This window comes from Cryptomeria japonica, chromosome 4 (genome assembly GCF_030272615.1).
Source record: "Cryptomeria japonica chromosome 4, Sugi_1.0, whole genome shotgun sequence".
NCBI lineage: Eukaryota > Viridiplantae > Streptophyta > Pinopsida > Cupressales > Cupressaceae > Cryptomeria > Cryptomeria japonica.
Window position 1 is genome coordinate 458,172,337 of NC_081408.1, and position 20,835 is coordinate 458,193,171.

At 37.2% G+C, this 20,835-nt stretch overlaps 1 protein-coding gene across 2 annotated transcripts in view; it reads left to right on the forward strand.

The window, feature by feature from the left end:
• The first annotated feature begins 4,041 nt into the window (after window positions 1–4,041).
• LOC131077368 (iron-sulfur cluster co-chaperone protein HscB homolog) overlaps window positions 4,042–20,835 on the forward strand; it is a 50,819-nt gene continuing 34,025 nt past the window's right edge. The window contains exons 1-4 of one of the 2 annotated variants that reach the window (XM_058014856.2): window positions 4,042–4,714; window positions 4,920–5,016; window positions 8,428–8,517; window positions 13,420–14,478. In XM_058014856.2, the coding sequence (XP_057870839.1) occupies window positions 4,338–4,714; window positions 4,920–5,016; window positions 8,428–8,517; window positions 13,420–13,563 (708 nt within the window). In that variant the 5' untranslated portion in view covers window positions 4,042–4,337 and the 3' untranslated portion in view covers window positions 13,564–14,478. Of the gene's footprint in view, window positions 4,715–4,919; window positions 5,017–8,427; window positions 8,518–13,419; window positions 14,479–20,835 lie in introns of those variants that run through there. The other variant, XM_058014855.2, reaches the window with a different exon arrangement.

Here is a 20,835-nt window from a genome sequence, read left to right on the forward strand (position 1 = left end):
GCTTCAATTAGGACAACCCCAGTTTCAACTAGCATGATATCATAAGGAACCATGCTTTTAATTTTGAACTTGCTTGTAATCAAACGTTTTTGAATTTGCTCAATTTGCCTCCATTGTAAATCTGAAGTACTATTGGCTCACAATTCACAACCATAAAGAACCATTGGAAGCACAAGAAGCCCAAAAAGAGTTTGGGTAGTGTTCCAATCCCACAACTCTGCTTCTCTGCATCTATTTTGAAGAGCATAGAATGCTTTCCAACCGCCCAAAGTCCTCTTCTTTCTACAACAATCCCAACTCAAGTATTTGCCAAAGTCAATTCCAAGATATTTGTAATCAGTGACTTCTTCAAAGTAAAACTTATATTGGTTTTGTTTTCTTCTATTAGAGAAAATCATGATTTTAGTTTTGTTGATATTGACTTGCATCCCAACCACTTTGTAGAATCTTTCAAGAACATAAAGGTGGTCTTGAAGGCCAACAACAAATTTAGCAATCAAAATGAGATCGTCCACATAGAGGAGAAGCCTAATCACATGCTCTCCCAAGTGAATACCATCACCATCTTGTGAATTCAGCCACTCTTCAAGCTTGTCAATGTATAAACCAAAGAGGGTAGGGGATAGGGGGCACCCTTGTTTGACCCCAATATCACTCCTAAAGCTCTCAGAGATGCCAACTGAGGTTCTAATTTTAACTTTGACCTCTTCATAAAGCTTATGAACAACTGCTCTAAGGTGGAAATGAATCCCAAGTTCCTCCATCCTGTGCCAAAGCTTATTTCTAAGGACTATGTCAAAAGACTTCTTGAAATCAACAAAGCAACAAAAGGCCTCTTCCTTTTTCTCCCAAACCTTCTGAATGATATGCCTCAAAGTAATTCAATGATCTACTGTGGAATGTTTAGGCCTAAAACCAACTTGTCCCCTTGCACGTTTATCTTCTACTTCTGCCCATTTGCTAATTATGTTTTCTATCATGCTACCAAAAAGTTTTGCAAATAGAGGATTAATCATAATGGTCCCGTAGTTGGATGGGTTGTTGACATCACCACTCCTGAAAAGAGGAATAGCAAGGCTAGTTATCTAATCTTTAGGGAAACCACACTGAATGATGCCATTGAATATTTTCATAACATGCGGAGCGAGAGTTTTCACAGCCCATTTTAGAAACTCAGCTTGAAGCTCAAACAAGTCTTTTGCTTTTCCAACACCCAATTTTTTAATTCATATCTCTATCTCTTGTATGGTGAACAAATTTGCCGCAGTATTGACCAAGGGGGGGAGGGGGTGTCAATCTTAGAAACATGCTCATAAAGTTGCCTTGCGTAGTCAAACCATTGAGTAGATGAGATATTATTTACCGTTTGCTTCTTTTGCGGTTGAAGCCCTTTCCAAAATAACTTGGGGTTATTTTTACCAAGGAAAATAAGCTCCTCTCTCCTTGTGATAATGTAATCAACTTTTTTTCTTTTTAAAATTTGCTTGTAACTTTTAATGCTTAATTTTGATTTTTTTTCTTTCAGAGATTCCCTTGCCATTTTACATTCTTCATCAAACCAAGCATTGACCGAAAAACAATTTGTATCTGATTTCTTATTTTTTGCTCTCTTGCACTCTGCTAGTGCACTATGAATTAAATTGGTTAACTCATGACTATGCAACCCATGACACGCAATTTTCTCCTTCTTAAAAAGCCTCTCGAGAGTTATCTTGAAGATATCACAGTTTTTTTGGGTCAAAAAAATTCTGCCCTTTGACTGAGATTGAGGAAGAAATTGAGAATTCATCCCCTGTTGCTGTTTTTCAGCCCTAGAAAAACTTAAGTAAATTGGTTTGTGGTCTGACTTTAAATCCCAGTGCTGCTCACTGATCAAAACTTCCTCCATTTTCTCACATAAACTGTGAGAGCCAATTGCATATTCCACAACACTTGCCCCATTGTAAGTATTACACGTGAAATTTCCAGACTTTTCCCATTTGCCGATACCATTGCAAATGATTAGATTGAAAGCGCTACACAAATTAAGCAATTCCTCTCCAAAGTGGTTGAAACCTTTGTTGTCTTCTGAAACTCTTGTCCATTGATGCTTTCTTAATTCAGTGAGCCAAATAGGATTGCAATCTTCTGAACAACAAAGAATGCTAGCTTGTTCACTTGTAGTCCTAGTGTTAAAATCACCTACCAAAAGGATTTCCCCTTGCTGGATAAAATCTGCAATGTCTTTCTTTAGGGCTGCAAAGGGGTCTTTGTGGTCTATTCCTTTTTTTTTGTAACTTTTTGAGACTTCCGGTGCAAAATAACATGCAACAATTCTAATGATGTTATCATTTTCACAAATTTTGAGCCAAAGGAACTGTTTATTTGAATCTTCTCTTTCAAGTTGAATGATACAACCTTCTTTTTCTCTTACTAAAACCATTATACCCCCGTGCCCCTTGCCATTTCCCACTGCCATTTTCGAATATCCCTCAAACATCGGAGTCTTGCAACCCTCATGCTCATGTGTCTCTATGACACAAATAATGTCTCTACCTTCTGCAATAGGTCCTAACCTAGGACCACACCTCCAAGGATAACCTCTACAATTCCAACAAACTACGCTTAAGAGACCATGGGTGGAGATTGATTGCTATTTGTTTTGGCCCACGAGACTCAATGCCGAGTCTTCATTCCTATTTGCCCATGTGGGTCTTGCTGCTCCGCTTCCTTCGGAAAGATTTTCTGCCATTTCTTTGCTCTGAATTTGTTGTGCTGAATTATAATAAGGACCAAAATGGGCAATAACGACTCTACCCTTGTATAACCATGCTCTTCTACCCTCATCTCTTGCTTCTCTAACCTTTGCCACTTCCGCTCTTCTTTCCTCTTGCTGCCTAATAGTTAAATCTTCATCTAAGAAGAAGCGAGAACCTCTCAAGTGTTGCTTCTTACTTAAAAGATTTTGCTTGTCACGAATGCTTGACATGATGACTTTAATCGGTCTAGTTCTCTCCTCACATATCTTTCCCACCCTCCACGCTTGGCAAATTTGTCCTTGCCAAACCCCCATGTCTCTAAGAAAATCACTTGCAAGAGCAAGGGTATGCTCATCTCTCCCAAATTCTTTCACACATTTAATAATAACATTTGCCGCTCTACCTTGCCTTTCTTTAAGCTCTTTGTCTTGTCCATTGCCAATTGACACATTTTCCTCTACCCCTTTATTGGCAGCCTTGTCACTGATTTGGGCCCATGTTTTGGAACCTTTTGGGAAACTGCTTTTTTCCACTTCTTTTCCTTTTACTTCATGTAAATCTGCTTGTGGGGACTTTTGTCCTATCACCTCGGGAGCAGTAGAAGTTAACACTTCTTTAACTTCACCTAATTGAACTTTCAAAGATTGCCAAGTCATCCTCATGTCTTCCCACTCCAATTTTCCTATTCTAAGTGCTTCATGTAATGCTGCCATCTGCTCCTTTAAAATTTTATTATCATCCACTAATGAATGATTTGCTGTTGTTAAAACAAAGAGCGAATGGTCTCTCTACTGCTCTTTGAATTCCAACGTCTCTAACCTCTGCCTGACATTTATCAATTCTTGCACATAAAGGTCAGAGCACCAGGTGAGAGGAGTTGTAGTGGGACTGTACATGACAGAATCCTTGAAGTCATTGTTGTCTTTGGACCTATAACAGTCACATTGTTGCATAAAAAACTTGCTTGAGTTAACCTTGTGCTTATTGTTACTTGCTTTTACATTAAGAGACTGTTTCCCTCTTGTTTGTTTCCATTTTAGACAAAGAAATCTGTGCTTTAAAATACCTCTATACTGTTTGGCATTGACCCATAACCACTTCCGCTTTTTGATTGAAGCAATTTTCCCTTGCCCTAGGTGGTTTGTTTCAATCGAGTTTGAGTTTTCTTGCCCATTTACCATGCATGTTGTTGGTATGTTATCCATTGAGGGAACCATGACAAAGGTGCAAGATTTTGCAGCAAAATAAAGAAAGCCTATTTTAAATATAAAACTCTTCAAACACACTGACGTGTGACTGTCCGACGTACAGCCAAACCCAATGTATAGAAGGTGATTATTTAGTTAAGCTGGATTGTTGTCATATTTCCTCAAAAACTTTTTGAGGGCAGCCTTGAAGATTTTCTGATTTTCTTAATCATGAGAAACGGAATGGAGGTAAAATTGGCTTAGTCCACTAAAACGTAAGCACGAGGCGGGACTTTAAGCGAGAGGTGTTCTACTGAGTTTTGAATTCTGTCCGGAATGGAATGAAAATATCTCACCTATTCGTATTCTTTACCAAAAGAGGATAAAAATCACCTGTACCGTGCAAACAACAATGGTGCGAAGAAGGCTCCTGAGCATTGCGAGTGCAACCTGTGTTCATGGCACCCAGGGTAGTCCATCTTCTTCCCAACATTCCTTCTCTGCCTCAACCAAATTTCCAATTGCGTTGCAACTCCAACCTCATTTAAGCCAATATATGTCTCCACACAAGCTTTCCAAAGAAAATTACATATCCAGCCATCAGACAGCCCCATATTTTCATTTAGTCAGCCGTGGTAACTTTTCTACCTTAGCAACTGCTGTAAATTCTGCAATAAAATGCTGGGCATGTGGTGCAGAAGCATCCGATAGCCCATTTCTAGCATGCTCCTCATGCAAGAGCGTTCAGCCTCTCGATTCTTCTGTTGATTTTTTTCATATATTCAATCTGTAATTTTCTGGCCTCTAAAACTCAAGATAACTGAGTAAAACAGTTTTATTTTCAATAACCAAATGCTATTTTCTTTTGCATTATGAAGCAAAATCTTCTATTAGGTCAAGTGTTGAAATCCTCTTGTTAGGATTTCTACCGAGAAACTGTTGTTTACAAGCAGGCACGCAAGTGATAACGTGGTTATGGGTGGGTAACTTGCAGAGAACCAGGATATGATGTGGATGCCAAGGATCTGGAAAAGAAGTACAAAGATTGGCAGAAGAGACTACATCCTGATTTATTTCAATGCAAGTCCGAGGTCAGACTTATTGCTGTTTATACAATTTATTTTCACAGTTTTTGGTTTTTCTAACCGATTCTTCATATTTTGTTTTCTGATTTTTGTATAATTCACAATAACCTCAGTATTGGCCTTTAATCTAAAATTTTATATGGAAAAAAAATTGGACTTTTCTTTTTAATTTTAATCGGTAATAGAATTTTTTATTTATAGTTATAAAGTTTCAGTACATCTGTAAAAGCCGAAAGTAACAAAGAATACTATCCCTTACAGCCAAAAAAACCACCACCATTCTCGGACTCCATACCCCATTACAAACCCTAAAAAAAGACATTCATAATTCTAAACCCTATTTCTTCCCCATCGATAATAAGCATACATTTTAACAAAATTTGCACCAAGCTGGTGCTTCAAACCCACCCATCCGCTATGGCGATCACAAATTTATCAGACCACCTTTTATACAAAATTACAAAAAATTTGAAACCATTGTCAAATAAAAATTATTTCTTCTTCACACCAGGTGAGAGGGGACTGTTAACCCAGTAGTCTGTCAAGTCGAAGACCCTTTTTGCCTTGCCCTTGCTGTCCTTTGTCTCCTTCACTCCGCTTCGTTCTGCCTCCTCTCGCAGAAATGCTTTCAGCTCATCCCACCCAATCAAGGCCATCATTTGACACTCATCCCGGTCAGTTGTGTCACTCCAATGAATAAAAGGTTGGAGCGGCAAAGGGGCGTCCTCCTCCTAGTTTGATTCATCACCTCCAACCAAGAAACCCGCCCCAGACTGTGCCCTCGCCAGTACAGATTGCATTCCATACAGCCAGCCTTTGTCCACACACCTCTGCATCACCCACAGCATCTCCTCCTTCTCGCCCAACTGAAGTCCCCAAGCCATCACCATTGACACTATGTTAATGTTTGTTCAATATCGATGCTTCAACTGCAAGAATTCCTCAGCAAGTAACATCTCAATGATCTGCAGAAATATCGGATCATTGAACTTAAACAAGCCCTTAAATCTTTTCTCTGTCACCAAGCCCAAGAAGGCTAGCTGTTGCCTCAGCGTAATGAGGGTAGAATTAGCCTCCATCTAGCGCACTGATTCCACCCGTCATGTGATGAACCCTTTCTGGTTCAACTCTTTAACCTGCTGTAATTTATAGATCTTCTTTGTAAATTTTAATTATTAAGATGGTCTTTCAGAAATAGACAGAAGTTGCAGAAGAGGGTTTCTTTAATTTGCAACACATATTGAATAATACATGAATTTAATCAACTGAAACAATGAATTGGAGAATTTAGAAGCATACCCGTAGGTCCTTAGCCAATTTATTGAAAAGAAAGAATAAATCAGCAACTTACAAAGTTCTGATTTTTAATCTGGAACAATTTAGATCTGCTCTTATTTAAATACTAGGACACCCAAACAGTGAAAGATGGTGCCAATAAATGAGCAAGCTGTGTGTTTGGGAAAATAAGCCTCCAAACCATAGAAGAATCAACAACAAACAGTAAATAGGAAAACCCTACAACAAATCTGCCTTGTAAGAAGCCAAATCTGCCCCAATTCAATTCAATTTGACTTCTGAATGAAGCCAACCAAGCTGCAACAATTCGATTGATCTTTCACAATCTCAAAGCTACTGAATTCTAAAGAATGCACGCTCTCCAAAACTGGTCCAAACCCTAGCCGCCATAGCCAAGTGCTCAGAGAAAATGTCAAATGCTCAATATCAAGAATGAGGTTTAATTTCCCTCTTGGCTGCCTAAATACCCAAAAGGTGCGATTTTTGGCAATTAGGGATTTAAAAATAATAACTTGCTTTTAGGGTTCCCAACTTAACCCTAAAAGCCACGCCTAGCTTAGGAGATAATAAATCTTCACTTAAATAAATTTAAGTGATGCACTTTATGATTTTATATTAATATTTCATTAAAATATTAATTGCCTGTGGAACCACTAAAAAATTCATATCTCTCTCATTATTGCTCGGAAACTGAATCTGTCAGAAGCTAGGGTCACAGTTCGCCATGCCAATGAAAATAAGACCATGTCTATTTTTAGCAAATTTTCTCTAAAAAATAGGAAATCCTCATTAAGTGTCAGAAACTGATGAAACGAAGACTAGAACTGAACTCAACACTAAACTAGAACAAATAGACAGACCACTCCTCAAGATACTGCATTACTGACCCCTTTATCCATACTCTGTTAGCCTACAGGGGTCCAAGAATAAGCTAACTCCTCAATCCCAAGTCCCTGACTAGGATGGGGACATTACACATCACAACTAAACAGATTGTCTTCTTGCCGATGCCAGCTGCCTAATAAATAGTGGCCTGTCCTTCCAAATCATCATTCCCACCTTACGTGCTACATTAAATACCCTTCCAAAATATTATGACTCTTTGCCGGTGCACGGTGCTGGTCATGGTTCCAATTCCAACTCACGGTAATCTTCCCACACTCCCTGCAATCCCTCCTCATGAAAGGATAGTGCCAACTTGGATAACGTGTCAGCTACCGAATTACCTTCCCTCACAATGTGAGATATTTGAAAACTGGTGAATGTTGCAAGCATATTCCTTAAAATTTGAATGTATTTGTTGAGCTGCCATGCTCCCATCTCACCTTTTATCAAAGCATTAATAATAATCTGAGAATCCCCTTCTAGGTGTAACTTAGAAATATTTAATTTTTTCGCCATTACAACCACCAGCAAGGCTGCCTGGGCCTTTGCCTCATTATCTGTTCCTTCCCCCAACCTTGTTGCACCAAATGCAATAATGCTCCCTGTGCAATCAATCTCTAGCCACATACCCTACACCCAAGGGGCTAGGACTTCCTGTAGATGCCCCATCAAAATTCACCTTAGTCCATCCATCTTCTGGATCACTCCACTAAACGCTTCTACATGCCTTGGAACCCGGATAAACCCTGAAAGGCCCATTAACAGGCCAAAAATTGGACTTTTAACTTGTAAAGACTTATGTTTCATTTTTTTCTTGAACATCTTGAATTTTAGATTTAAGGCTTCCATGTTACCTAATGAAAAGAACATTTTTTTTGAAAAGGACTTGGGCAAAAAACGGTATGCTTTATAAAGTCACCGTTTCAGATCACACAATGGAAAACATCACCTGGAAGAAATGATAATGGATAATGTGGTGCCATCTGAATTGACCTTACACAAATATAAAAAAGAATAAAATATTTTCTTATCTTGTGTTTCATCGTTTGCGAACATGGCTACTAGGGTATTGTCTACAGTGTTTTTGTTTTGTGCATTGAGCTTGAGTATGTGTTGCCCACTTACTTCATTAGGTATCTATATATGATGTGCTTGACATTCCTAGTGGTTACTCTTGATTATGTTTGGACATTAACATTATACCATGGTCTGTTTTCAAAATGTATCGGGGACCAGCAAGAGAAGGAGTATTCGACCCAGCAATCAGCTCAAGTAATCAAGGCTTACAATACACTTCTTAAGCCCCTGTCTCGAGCAGAATATATGGTACATTCTCTAAACTTCATCCCTTATCTCTATTTGTTTGAATTTTATCTTTAGTTTTCTTATTGTCTTGAACATCATGAATTTCAGATTTAAGCCTTCCATAGGACACAATAATAAGAACATTTTTTTGGGAAAAAATTGTATTGTTTTTAAAAACCATGGTCCATTCTCTTAACACAATCATTTTTATAAAATTTTTACTACAAAATACCCATGCAGAACAAAACTAGCGATACCCATGCATATGCTCATCTACCTTAGCTTTTCTTTATCCTAGTATCAGATTAAGGACTTGGTTATTTTTAATTATTTTTAATGTTTTTCATCTGGCATCACTAAAATTATGTACTTGCTTTACAGAAAATAAACAACTGCATCAAACTAAATATTTTACAAAATGCTGGGGTAACATGGTTTGTTGTTACTTGCTGTCCTTCTCATTGCCTATGCATTCTTACGATCTTCGTTTTAAAGTATGCAACTCTAGTTGCTAACAAGTAGCCATGGCCACTAACCATATAAACGACTGAAATGGAAAATACTGCCTGCAAACACAAACAGAACAGAGTTTGCAAATAATTAAACATCCCCCAAAAACATGGTTTTGACTGAAGGTGAGAGACATGTAGAAGGGATAACATTTACAATCTTAAAAATCGGATTATTAGGCAGCTACTGCTATTTGTGTTGTCAAAGCTTCAGGATTTTCTCATTTCTTCTTAATTCTAGTTTGTTTCTGCTCTCAATAGATAATAAATGCTTGTTTCACATATTCTTTACATCTGCCAAACTTCCTTGAATAGTTAAAGATCTTCCAAGGTTGCTAGTTGGCTTTGGATACCCATTAGCATCACAAAGGAATGGTCCTCATCCCTTGAGACTTTGTTTGCACTCTACTAGCTTCTGGAATTCTCACTTATTGCTATCTGATTTTTATCTCTGCATCTGCAATTCTATATATTGCTTTCATCCTTTGTGCACCTATACATTATTCATACCTGTTGTGACCTTTTCACACATTGCCCCATTGCAAATGGGGACCCCCTCTTTTTTGCTAGTAGTCTTCGGTCTCAGGCAGTCTAGCAGCAGTCAAGTCTCTCTTTAGGTCAGATTGGAGTCGTTATAACTCTCAATGCATAAATGGTAGATTGGAGTCAAGATGATCACTAGATGATGCTTCACAGTGCAATCTCTAGGTCAGGTCAAGGTGAGTCATAGGTGTGATGGACAGTCAAGCGAGCAAGTGGGCACCCTTGGGTTAGAACGTAGGAGCGAGGATCAATCAACTGAGATGAAGTGTTTGATGAAGATGATTCAAGGTCTAAGTGATGATGAAGAGAAAGAAAATACCAAGTCAACCTTGTAACAATACTATCTTTCACTTGGTGAAATCAATGAGTGATGAGGTCGAAGTGAGTTTGTCCATGACTCACCAAAATCTATGACCTTGAAGACCTTGGTGATGATGCTAAATGAAAGTGGCGATGAGGGAGTTTACCCTTTGAATCCTCCAAGTTTGCAAGCAAGGGCATTGAAATGATCAACTTAGACAAATGATGAAGCAATCAACTTGAAGTGGAGGTCATTGAGTTTGTCCATGACTCACCAAAATCCACGACTCATGCAAATCCATGACCTAGTGATGATGGCTCCAACTGGTCTTTGAGTGCAAGAAATTCACAGCTGGGAGTCATTGAAGGTGTTGATCGAGTGAGTTGCATCATCCTCGAGTGTTGATGAACAATTTTTAACGAGGTGAAATGAAATGAAGATCAAGTCAAGGTGGAGGTCACGCTTGCAAAGTTTATCCTTGAGTTGCTCAAATACACAACCTAAGAAGGTGAGTGATGGCTTTTGTCCTTGAGTTGCCAAAATCCTCGACTTGTGGAGGTCTAAGGCTTGAAGAACTTTGAAGGCAATGATGAATGAGAGTGATGCTATCCTTAAACCTTGATGAGCGATAATGAATATGCCTTGGAGTGAATTGGATGACAAAATCTTGATGTTGAAGGTGAATGATGATGATCAATCCATGACTTGAGGACATCCTTTGTAATGTCCCCTAATTAGTTATACATTAGATTAACCTAAATTTGCCCAAATCTAAAAGATAGGTAATTAAATTTTATTGGCATAACTTTGTATACTGGTTTCCTGCAACAAAGATTAGAGAACACATGAAATAATACTTGTGATACTGAAACATATACCAATGAAATTATATTAATGATATCAATTTTGCTATATTATTTACTGTTTAGAATTACAATTTGTTGGGTATAATCAGTTTATTATATAAAGTCAGATTGAAAGTCAGTTACCAGTCAATTTCCTTAGCCCATTAGGGTAGGCTAGTTGGATAGGGTGTCCAAGAAACCAATCCTCCTAGGCCCAAGGGCAGATACCATATGCCCCTTGGCTCCATATGGCAGGTGTTAGGCATCCATCATGGAGTGGTGTACCCAGCCAGGTGTTCTATCGCCGTTCCCCCTCATCACAACCACCTTCTCTCTTAAGCCCAAGAGCAGATGCTTCATCCCTCTTGGCTTCAAGTGGTAGGTGTTAGGCATCCACTATGGAGTGGCGTACTTAAAAGAGAGTCCCTCTTTACAATGAACCATTTATTATATTTATTCAATCCATCACATTATGATAATCAATTACATCTGACATAATTATCATTTTATATTACATTTCAACAGTGCTGTGTATTGGATTGTCATCAAAGTTTCCTGTTAGTGTTACTTTGTATCAGCATTAACCACTTATTGTCATTTCATTATAATCAGTTTGTTATTCCTTATAAGAATTTGCAGTATTACCATAATTTGCATAACCTGAATCTGATTGTATTATGTATTCCTGAGATTATATGCAGATATATATATTTATATGTTATGTCTGGCAGTAACGTTCTGTTATTTTAATGCTGTTTGAATAAATAGATAAAATTTACCTTCTTAACTTAATATGATATTAACTGTCATTGACTTGATTAAGAACATCTTAATTTATATTCAATGATGCACAAATCTGAATTTAAATATGTATATCATACTGGCTGATATATACTCTAATGCTAACTCAGGAAATTCATGCTTATACTTACCTGACACTGAACTTACCCGTCTTTATCCCTGCTGGCAGACTTTACCATTCCTTGCTTGCATATCCCTCCAAATTGGCATGGGGGGAAGGTATTTATCCTAATCCTCCATCGTGGTGGAAAGCCATGATGCTTCCTATTTGGTAGCACCCCTTTTTGAAGGGTCACTACCCTCACACCTGACGGGATCCTCCATTTAATCAAGCCATTGTTTTAGAGGAATGGCTATCGGGGACCAGTCAACAAATATAATATATATTTTGATAAAATGGCGCCATTCCATATTGTTAATGTATATAATGTATATTATTAATATATATATTGTTATACCATTCTAATACAATGTATATTATTAATATAATAACATTATTCAATATATAAATGTAAGTTAATGTACATTATTAACATAATAACATCATTCAATGTAAATTGATAATATGATATCTTTTTTTATATCAATGTGATATAGTATACTATAATTTTAACATGATTTAACATATTATATGGCAAAATTTCTATTAATTATTTCTGCTATAAATGGGGGACATGACAGTCCCCCCTTCCCGAGGTTGCTTGTCCTCATTTTAATTAAATCTTCTCAATGTGAGGATCCCTAACTATCCCTTGAAGATTTGTAGTCTTAAGACAAGTTTTCTCTCATCAATTGTATTCGTAAGAGCCGTCTTGGTTAGTCTTATGGGTATCTTTTGAGACAAGCAAGGGTGAACTTCCCATCTATTGAGAAGAGTATTAGAAGCGTGACACACATCTATGACCTCAATTGTGTAATGACCATGTTGGCTATGCCATATAAATTGGAGACCTCTAGGAATTAGTTCACTGAATCTCACCGTTTATATGATAGTTGTACCCTAACACAATTCCTATCATATAAACGGTGAGATTGTACCCTAAAAAGTACAGAGCCGATCTTAAAAGCAGACCTAAAACAGCAGAATGAATCAATTTTTAAGGTTGGAATTGTGTTTGGAGTGGTGGAATTTTCCCCATAGTTATACCTTTTCAAGGCGTTGCAAAGAAGAATTTTACCCAGCTGACCTTGTTCAACAACAATAAATAAAATCCTTTCTCAAAACAATTAATTATGTAGTGTGAGTGCTTAAGTTTGGTAAGGCAGGTCGGCCAGGATGGGAGAGGTGCTATTTCAGATGTGAATGAATATTTAAAGAGGATGAAATGTGATCATTTGCACCATTATTTCAATTCAAATTCAAATTAAATCAACAAGCAGGTCTGAGCAAATTATTCCAGCAGAAGTGGATCAGTGGTGAAGCGATTTTTATCAACAAATCTTGCATTGTTAGGGCAAAATTCAAAATCAGAACTGGGGCGAATTTTATAGGAGGGTAATTTGGAGTAAGTTTCAAGCTATCTTCATTGATTTCCAGCCCTAACTTGTGCGAATTTCTTCAGGTGTAAAGTGAATTTGATGCAGACCTGAGTTAGGTCATTGCAATCAGACCTAATGTGAATTGATCAGGCCTGACCAGGCATGATTCTAGGGCCTCTTTCCTGAGCGAACTGCTGCTTATGTGGCACAAATCTGTCTTCACCTGATGTCGATCTTCAAATCAGTCAATAACATCAATTCAATTCATACCTGAGCAGTTTTGAGGAGCAGAAGATTCAGATCAGACCCGATTGCAAACAAATTTTATCAGCAGATTGTCATTTCCAAATTTGAATTAATTTTGAAAGCATGATTAGTGATGCATTAGGGGTGTGAGAGGTTTGCTTTATTATCATGATTTTTGATTCATTGTGTCTCGTTTCAGGTTTTGATGCAAGGATGGAAGGCTAGGAAAGATGAATGTTCAAGGAGGAATGAAGAATTCTGCTATGACAGGGATTTTTCGACATCATCAAGGGGGAAGATCAACACATTGAAAGGAATGAAGAGACAAATGCAAAGGACTTAAAGATGAAACTCATCAAGATGTAGAGCTTCACAATCAAGGCATAAATGATGAGTAAGGCTAGAAGGCGTGAAGGAGAGATTCTACATGAAAATATGCTGCATACATATGGAGATACTTCCCCACATCAAGGCGAGCTATCTAAGCACATCATGAACAAAGGAAGGATCCAGCATAGATATCACAGAGCCTACATCAAAATCTTGAAGGAAGACTTCATCACATGAGAGAAGATCAAGGAACACTTCAGCAAGGTCAAGAAGATTAATCACCAATTCAAGGAGAAGGTCAAGAACATCAAGCATAAACATCACAACCCCTACATCAATGCAAGGATCAAGGTGAAATGCTATACAAAGGTGGAATTCCCAAGTATGAAAAAGGATAGGTGAAAGCGATCGAATCAGATAGGATGATACAATTTGGGAATATCTCCCACTATCATCACATTTGTCATGAAGCTTGGATAATGTTTAGTATCAAGAGATATTGCTCAAACACATACACTTTGTGATGACAAGATTAATTGGCTGAGGTGGCTCCTAGCTGTCATCAAACCAATCACATCATTCCAAGTCAAAGCGTCCAACTTTAATGTACTGGACTCATCCATCAAGGAGGATAACTACCACATGTGGAGGCACAAAGTTCAATGTATCTAACCTCATCACTCATTGTTCGACATTCAAAGAAGGACATGTGTCCTATTCATTGTAATTTTCTTATTGGTCAAGGCGTTTGTTGTAACAAACCCTAATTAGGGTTTTATTGTAAAATCTTGGCCATTGATTTGAGAATCAATCTGAGCCTTTGAATTGTAATGAGCTCTCTATATAAGGCTTAGTCTCCTCATTTGTAAAGGTTAATAGTAGCAGCAAAAATTAATAGAAGTAAGATAGCAAGTATAGTAGAGTAGGAGGAGAAGGCAAAAATTGTTGCCAAGGCATGTAAATAAACATACTTGTCATTGGATTTATGGTGGATAGTAGTGGTGTTTCTTCTACATATTGCATAGTTTCTTGTTATATCCTCAAATTTAGATGAAGTTCATTGATTATGATGGAGTGATGTGTGAATGTTGATAATTCCCCGGTTCATACTATTTGTGGTTAGATGATTTCTAATAGCAGTGCATAGTTAGCTTGAACCTCAAATTGTGCTAAGTTTGATTGTGGAGATAAGTTCGAGTTGCGCCATATTGGGTATTTGAATGAATGCTCATGATATGAAAAACTTTATCATCCTTAGAAGATTGCACTAGTTTTGTGGAGCTGTCCTGAGCATGGCAAATAAAAACTAGGTTTAAGGATTGTGTTCATCCAAACATCATCCATTGTTGTCATTGACCTTAGCAATTAGTTTAGTCTTCCTAAACCCTTCCTCTTTTTTATCTTTTTTCAATTCAAGTCAGTTTGGGAGAAAGCATCACAAGATTGTAATATCAGATGATCAAGTTTAGTCACATTGAAGGAATTCTAATTGTAGTTCAAGTTTAAACGTAAGTCCCCTTGTGATTCCATAAAAATCACATCACACACTGAGTTTATCCATGTATAAAGTCAAGACCTGACTATCGGAACCTTGGAGTCACCTCGCTTGATCATGAAGAGATGTTGTTCAAGAGAGGATATAGTACTTAGTATTTTATTTTGTGTTGCATGAGGTCATAAAAACACATCAACAAATTGTAGTCTAGGATCATTGTCATGAATTGCTTGCGTCATTTGATCAATTATGCTATCAAAAGCCTCATAGGTCTTTCCAATGCTAGGATAGTTTGTATTTGTACACTTTATTCCCCCCACAATAGGTGATATCCTAAAGCAAATATATCTGCAAGGAACACTTAAAACTTTAAAAAACTTTAAAAAACATTAAGAATATTAATTTTTAAATGAAAACTAAAATTAAAAATAAAAACAAAGTACAAACACATTAAAGAAACATTCTTCCTTTATAGTGGACCACCAAGAATCATCAAGCACCCTTTGTCTCACCTTCTTCCCTTCTTCTTTCTTTGATTCAACCCACTTCTTCTACTCTCTGCAAACCACCATGGATTGTAGAGCATCTTGCACCTCCAACATCCTCTCCATAAGTAATAAATTTAAAGTCAGTAATAAAATAATAATAATTTACTAATATGTTTCATTATTTAATAAAATTAAACACAAAAAAAAAAATAATAAAATATATTCAAAAGTTTAAAATGTTATTAGTATATAATAATATAAATTATAAATATATTATAATATATTACTTTAATTTAAATATTTAAAAATATCAAATTTAACATATTGAATAAAAAAATATCAAATTGAATGATATTTAAAACATAAAGTATAAATAAATTAAATTTTATTTGAAAAAGAAAACTATGAAAATTAAAGAAAATAACATAGTTGAAGCATTAATAAAACATAATACAGGTGCATCGGTCACATGTGGAGGAAGAGGGTTGCCATGCCATGAACGAAGGATAGATGAAGGCAAATTTTTTTAAAGCTTAAACGCCATTGAATCCATAGCCTGGCGCACCTGGAACGAATTCGGCTTTGATTCCGGGCCTTAGACGAAGAACCCAGTAACTTAGTATTTTTCCAATGTTTTTCAAGGCATTGTTCAAAGTATTTACATAATATGGAGTCCAAAAAATGTGTTTGCAAGCACTCTCAACCATCAAACCAATAAAATTACAAACATGAGCTTGATTTGTCACAACTTGCACAACATTGAAGAGCCAACCTCCTCCAAAAGGCTAAATTGGTAATCAACCTACATATGTTTCCTAGAGTAATCAATAATCTTATGTTTCCTAGAGAAAGCAACTATAAGAAAGTATGAACTAGTAGGACATATAACAATATTATTAATGAGTGGCCGAATTCAACTATCAATCCATCCATTCATTATAATGGAACAAACAAGTCCTAATCCAGGTTTGTTTCGTCTCCTCCATCATTATGTTCACCTTTGAATATTGTTTGTTGAGGGAGGTATGCAATTTGTTTTCTTTAGAGGCTGCATAAATAGGGTCCAACTATAGTTGTATTTATCGACATGTCTTTGAGATAAGGAGACCTTACCAATGGAATGAGATAGTATGGACACACAAAAATTTAGCCTTCTAAATCATCAACATGCTCATGTTGCAAATTCAACAACTTTGCGATTGTATTTTTCTCGTCTCGAATAGAAGTGGCCTTCCTCTTCCCTCAATTATAAGCCTCTCTAGTTGATATATTGGAATACTTGTCAATAAATGGCAATGTTGTGGATGCATGTTTGTTACTACTAGTTTTTACCTCAATATCATTTATTGACATCTCTTTGAGATGACGAGACCTTACCAATGGAATGAGATAGTATGGACACACAAAAATTTAGCCTTCTAAATCATCAACATGCTCATGTTGCAAATTCAACAACTTTGCCATTGTATTTTTCTCACTTCCAATAGATGTGGCCTTCCTCTTCCCTCAATTATAAGCCTCTCTAGTTGATATATTGGAATACTTGTCAATAAATGGCAATGTTGTGGATGCATGTTTGTTACTACTAGTTTTTACCTCAATATCATGAACCAACCTTGGAATTTCAACTCATTGTTCCAATGTTATATCCTCACAAATTCTAGCCCCATTTCCATTCTTACGTAATAAATGGTGTCCAATCCTACTATAGCTCCCATAGAAATCAGTTTTGCAATCGACACAACCAATACTTCTTGTCCCTTGTATTTTTACTCTCATTGTTGCATGAAATTGTGGCAAATTGTAGCAAGGTTTTTTTGTAGTTGAATTGGCTTTTCACAAACTTGTGAAGAGAGGATGAAGGGTATGCAAAATGGTTTTTTGGTGTTGCCATCACTTGTGTTAAAATTTTCACAAGAATGGGAACCCCCAACTCTTGCTTCAACTTCCATTGGATTTACTTCTTCACTATGAATCTTATTGTTATCACTACTATGCATTTTTATTGTCAAAATGGAAGATAAAAGAAATATTTCATTGTCATAGACTCCCTGTAATGCCCTAGCAGTAGGAATAATGAAAAAACCCAAGCAATCAATTTTTTTTTTAAAAACTTACATTCACATAAAATCGCATAGAAGATAAGAGAGTAATAATCTTAAGTGCAAGGAAGTATCACACAAGAGATTAACACCAAGATAAAGTACCAAAATGATTAGGCTCACTAGCCAACGTCACCATTGCATATGCAAGGTGGCATCGGCGTGTTGTGACCATTTCACACATCGCCCCATGCAAATGGGGGCCCCCTTCTTTTTGCTCGTTTTGCCTGTTCTTTTTCTCTGCTTTTTAGGGTTTTGGTAGTTTGTCAGTTGTCTGGATTTGGGGTCAAGCCTTAGGGTTTCTGTTTTGTCATTTTTAGGCCAAAGTCCAGTCAATCTTGAGAGTTTTTCAAGCTTCCTTTCGTAGGATGCAATTTTGAATAAAGTGAATTTGCTAGAGGCTAAGTGAGTTGGTTTATTTTCAATTGGAATTTTGAATAAAGAGTCTAAATTTGTCTAAGTGTGAATGATGAAATTGCGAATTTTGTCCAATTGAATGATTTTGACCAAATTTTGAAAATTTTGATATTTGATCCCGGGTATTGGAAAGGTCTTGTTTTTGCCTTGTGAAGTGATTGTAATCCCGAAATCATGATATTTTGGCCTGTAGGAGCAAAATCGCTCCTGTCCCTCAGTGAAGAACTGGAGCTCGTTTTCAAAAATCTTACCGTCTTTGCAGGATCCAAACGAATTTCAAAGTGGAAGTGATAAAGGGAGGCATAATCTTTCCGTTGAATATAATTTGAAGAATTTCACAAGCGTGGAAATGTGCCAGGAGTAAAAATCGCTCCTGTCCCTCAGTGAAGGACCGAAGCTCAAAATCAAACATTGCCTTGTCCTTGCAGGATTTGAACAACTTGACAATTTGAAGAGATCAAAGGAGATATGTTTTATTAATTGAATATAACTTGAAGTGCCTTCGTGAAGGACCAAAAATGTAAAGTTCGCTCCTGTCCCTCAGTCAGGGACCAGGGCGAAATTCAGTGTAGCTCCCGTCCCTCTCCCAGGGACCAGAGCGAAATTCCTCATAGGACAAAATTTGGGTGAAGATCAAGCAAGTTTTGAGTTTGAAGCAAGAAAGGAGGATGAAATGAACCCGTTGAATACAAATTGAAGATTACAAGACATCAATAGGAGACTCAAATTGGCCTAGGCGCTCCTGTCCCTCAGTCAGGGACCAGAGCGATTTTTGCCTTAGGTCAATTTCTTGCTAAGTTAGAATGAATTCCAAGCCATGGATGAATGAAGGGATGCACAACAAGATCGTTGAAGATGAATTTTGGGGTTGGCAAAGTGTAATTGAGCTTGCACATGAAAATTCGCTCCTGTCCCTCAGCTAGGGACCAGGGCGAGATGTTTGTTATTATGTCTTTCACTCAAGTTCAAACCACTCCAAGTCAAGGTGAAAGGTGGCAAGGACGTTTTGAAGCGTCTTGACGAAGAACGAAGTATCAAAGGTCGCCAATGTTGAGAGAATTGCACCAAATGTCCAAGATCGCTCTTGTCCCTCAGTCAGGGACTAGAGCGAAATTTCTATGAAGGCTTGGGTTTTGAAGGTTTATCAAATTTCGAGTGTCCAAGAGGGATCAAAGGACCCCATTCTACATGGTGAAAGTGATTGCAAGATGATACAAACAAGGTTGAGCCCAGGATGCCCAAATTCGCTCCTGTCCCTCAGTCAGGGACCAGGGCGATATTTATCATACTAGCCAAATCCTTCAAAAATCACGCCAAGTCAAGGTTGTACAAGGTTGCACAGGGTCAAAGTGATCTTGAGAAGATGATATGCCAAGAAATCAAACGTCAAAAGGTGATCAATTGGGCCAAGGAGACAACATCGCTCCTGTCCCTCAGTCAGGGACCAGGGCGATAATCCATTTAAACATCAAAATGTCTTGTTAAAGACAAGTGAAACAAGTATGGAACGAAAGACTAACATTGTTTCTCCCTCATGATGAAGATTGAGGATCGAAGATGCAGAGGTCAAGGAGAAAACATAAAGTTCGCTCCTGTCCCTCACCAAGGGACCAGGGCGATAATGGTCATAAAAGGCACTCATCCACAAAACCAAGTTAATCAAGTTCAAAATTCCTTACAAATATGCCAGTTTCAACGTGAAGATGATGGTTTTGAACGTCGAAAGCACAAGAATCAAGGCCAAAATGAAGTTCGCTCCTGTCCCTCTCCCAGGGACCAGAGCGATGGGGTTTGTATCTTTCCCTTCTCCTAATTTTTGGCGCTAAAACAATTTTTTTTAAATTTTATTAAATGCTAGAAAAAAATCGATAAATCAAATTGATAGCATTTAAAAATTGCGCTTGGATATTTAATTAATTAATTTTGCCTATTTTAAAAATCGAATTAATTAATTGCAAAGGCATTAAATGAATTAATTATTATTTTAAATAAAAATCAAATTGGAGTGCTTGGATTTAAATATTTTATAAAAGTCGGCCCTTGTTATTTATTTAAAAATCATTTTAATTTCTTTTTTTTTGGCAAAGTCGGCCTAGAGGTAAATGAGAGGTGAGCGCTTATAAAAGGAGGGTGAAAATTTTCATTTTCACATTATCATTTCACCTTCATTCATATGCGATTTGGAGAAGACAAAGAGGTGTGCGATTTGTATTTACAAGAAGCGAATTTCATAAAGGAGAAGTGCGAATTTCATTGAAAGGAAGTGCGAACTTGAAGTTTCAAGTGAGGCGAACTTGCCAAGACTACGTCAAAGACCCCCAAAGGTGGCGAAGTTGCTAGCTTGAGAGAGATCACGTTGAAGTCACCAAATATCGAATTTTGCCTAGGCGATTTTCTTCATTTTTGCATTTTAGAGTTAAACTCTCAAGTGAGGTATGGCGAGGATCCCTTGAATTTTGAATTTGGATCGTCATAGCTTCAAATTTTGAATTTTGAAATTTTGAATTCCAGTAGCTCAATCGTTTTTAGGAAATGATAACTCAAAGACTTATCATGAAGTTTCCTAATCTTTAATCTAATCTATGTTATGCATTGCAATATCTAGTTACTTATTATGAAATGTTGTGTAGGTATGGCGACCCCGAAGGCGGGAGCATCCACCAGTCGTCCAGCTTTCATGAAGGAAGATCAAAAGACCGAAGAAGTGGAGACCAAGATCGTGTCTAAATGGAGCAACATTGGAGATACCAACTTGGGCAACTTCAGCACGAAGAAGTTTCGAG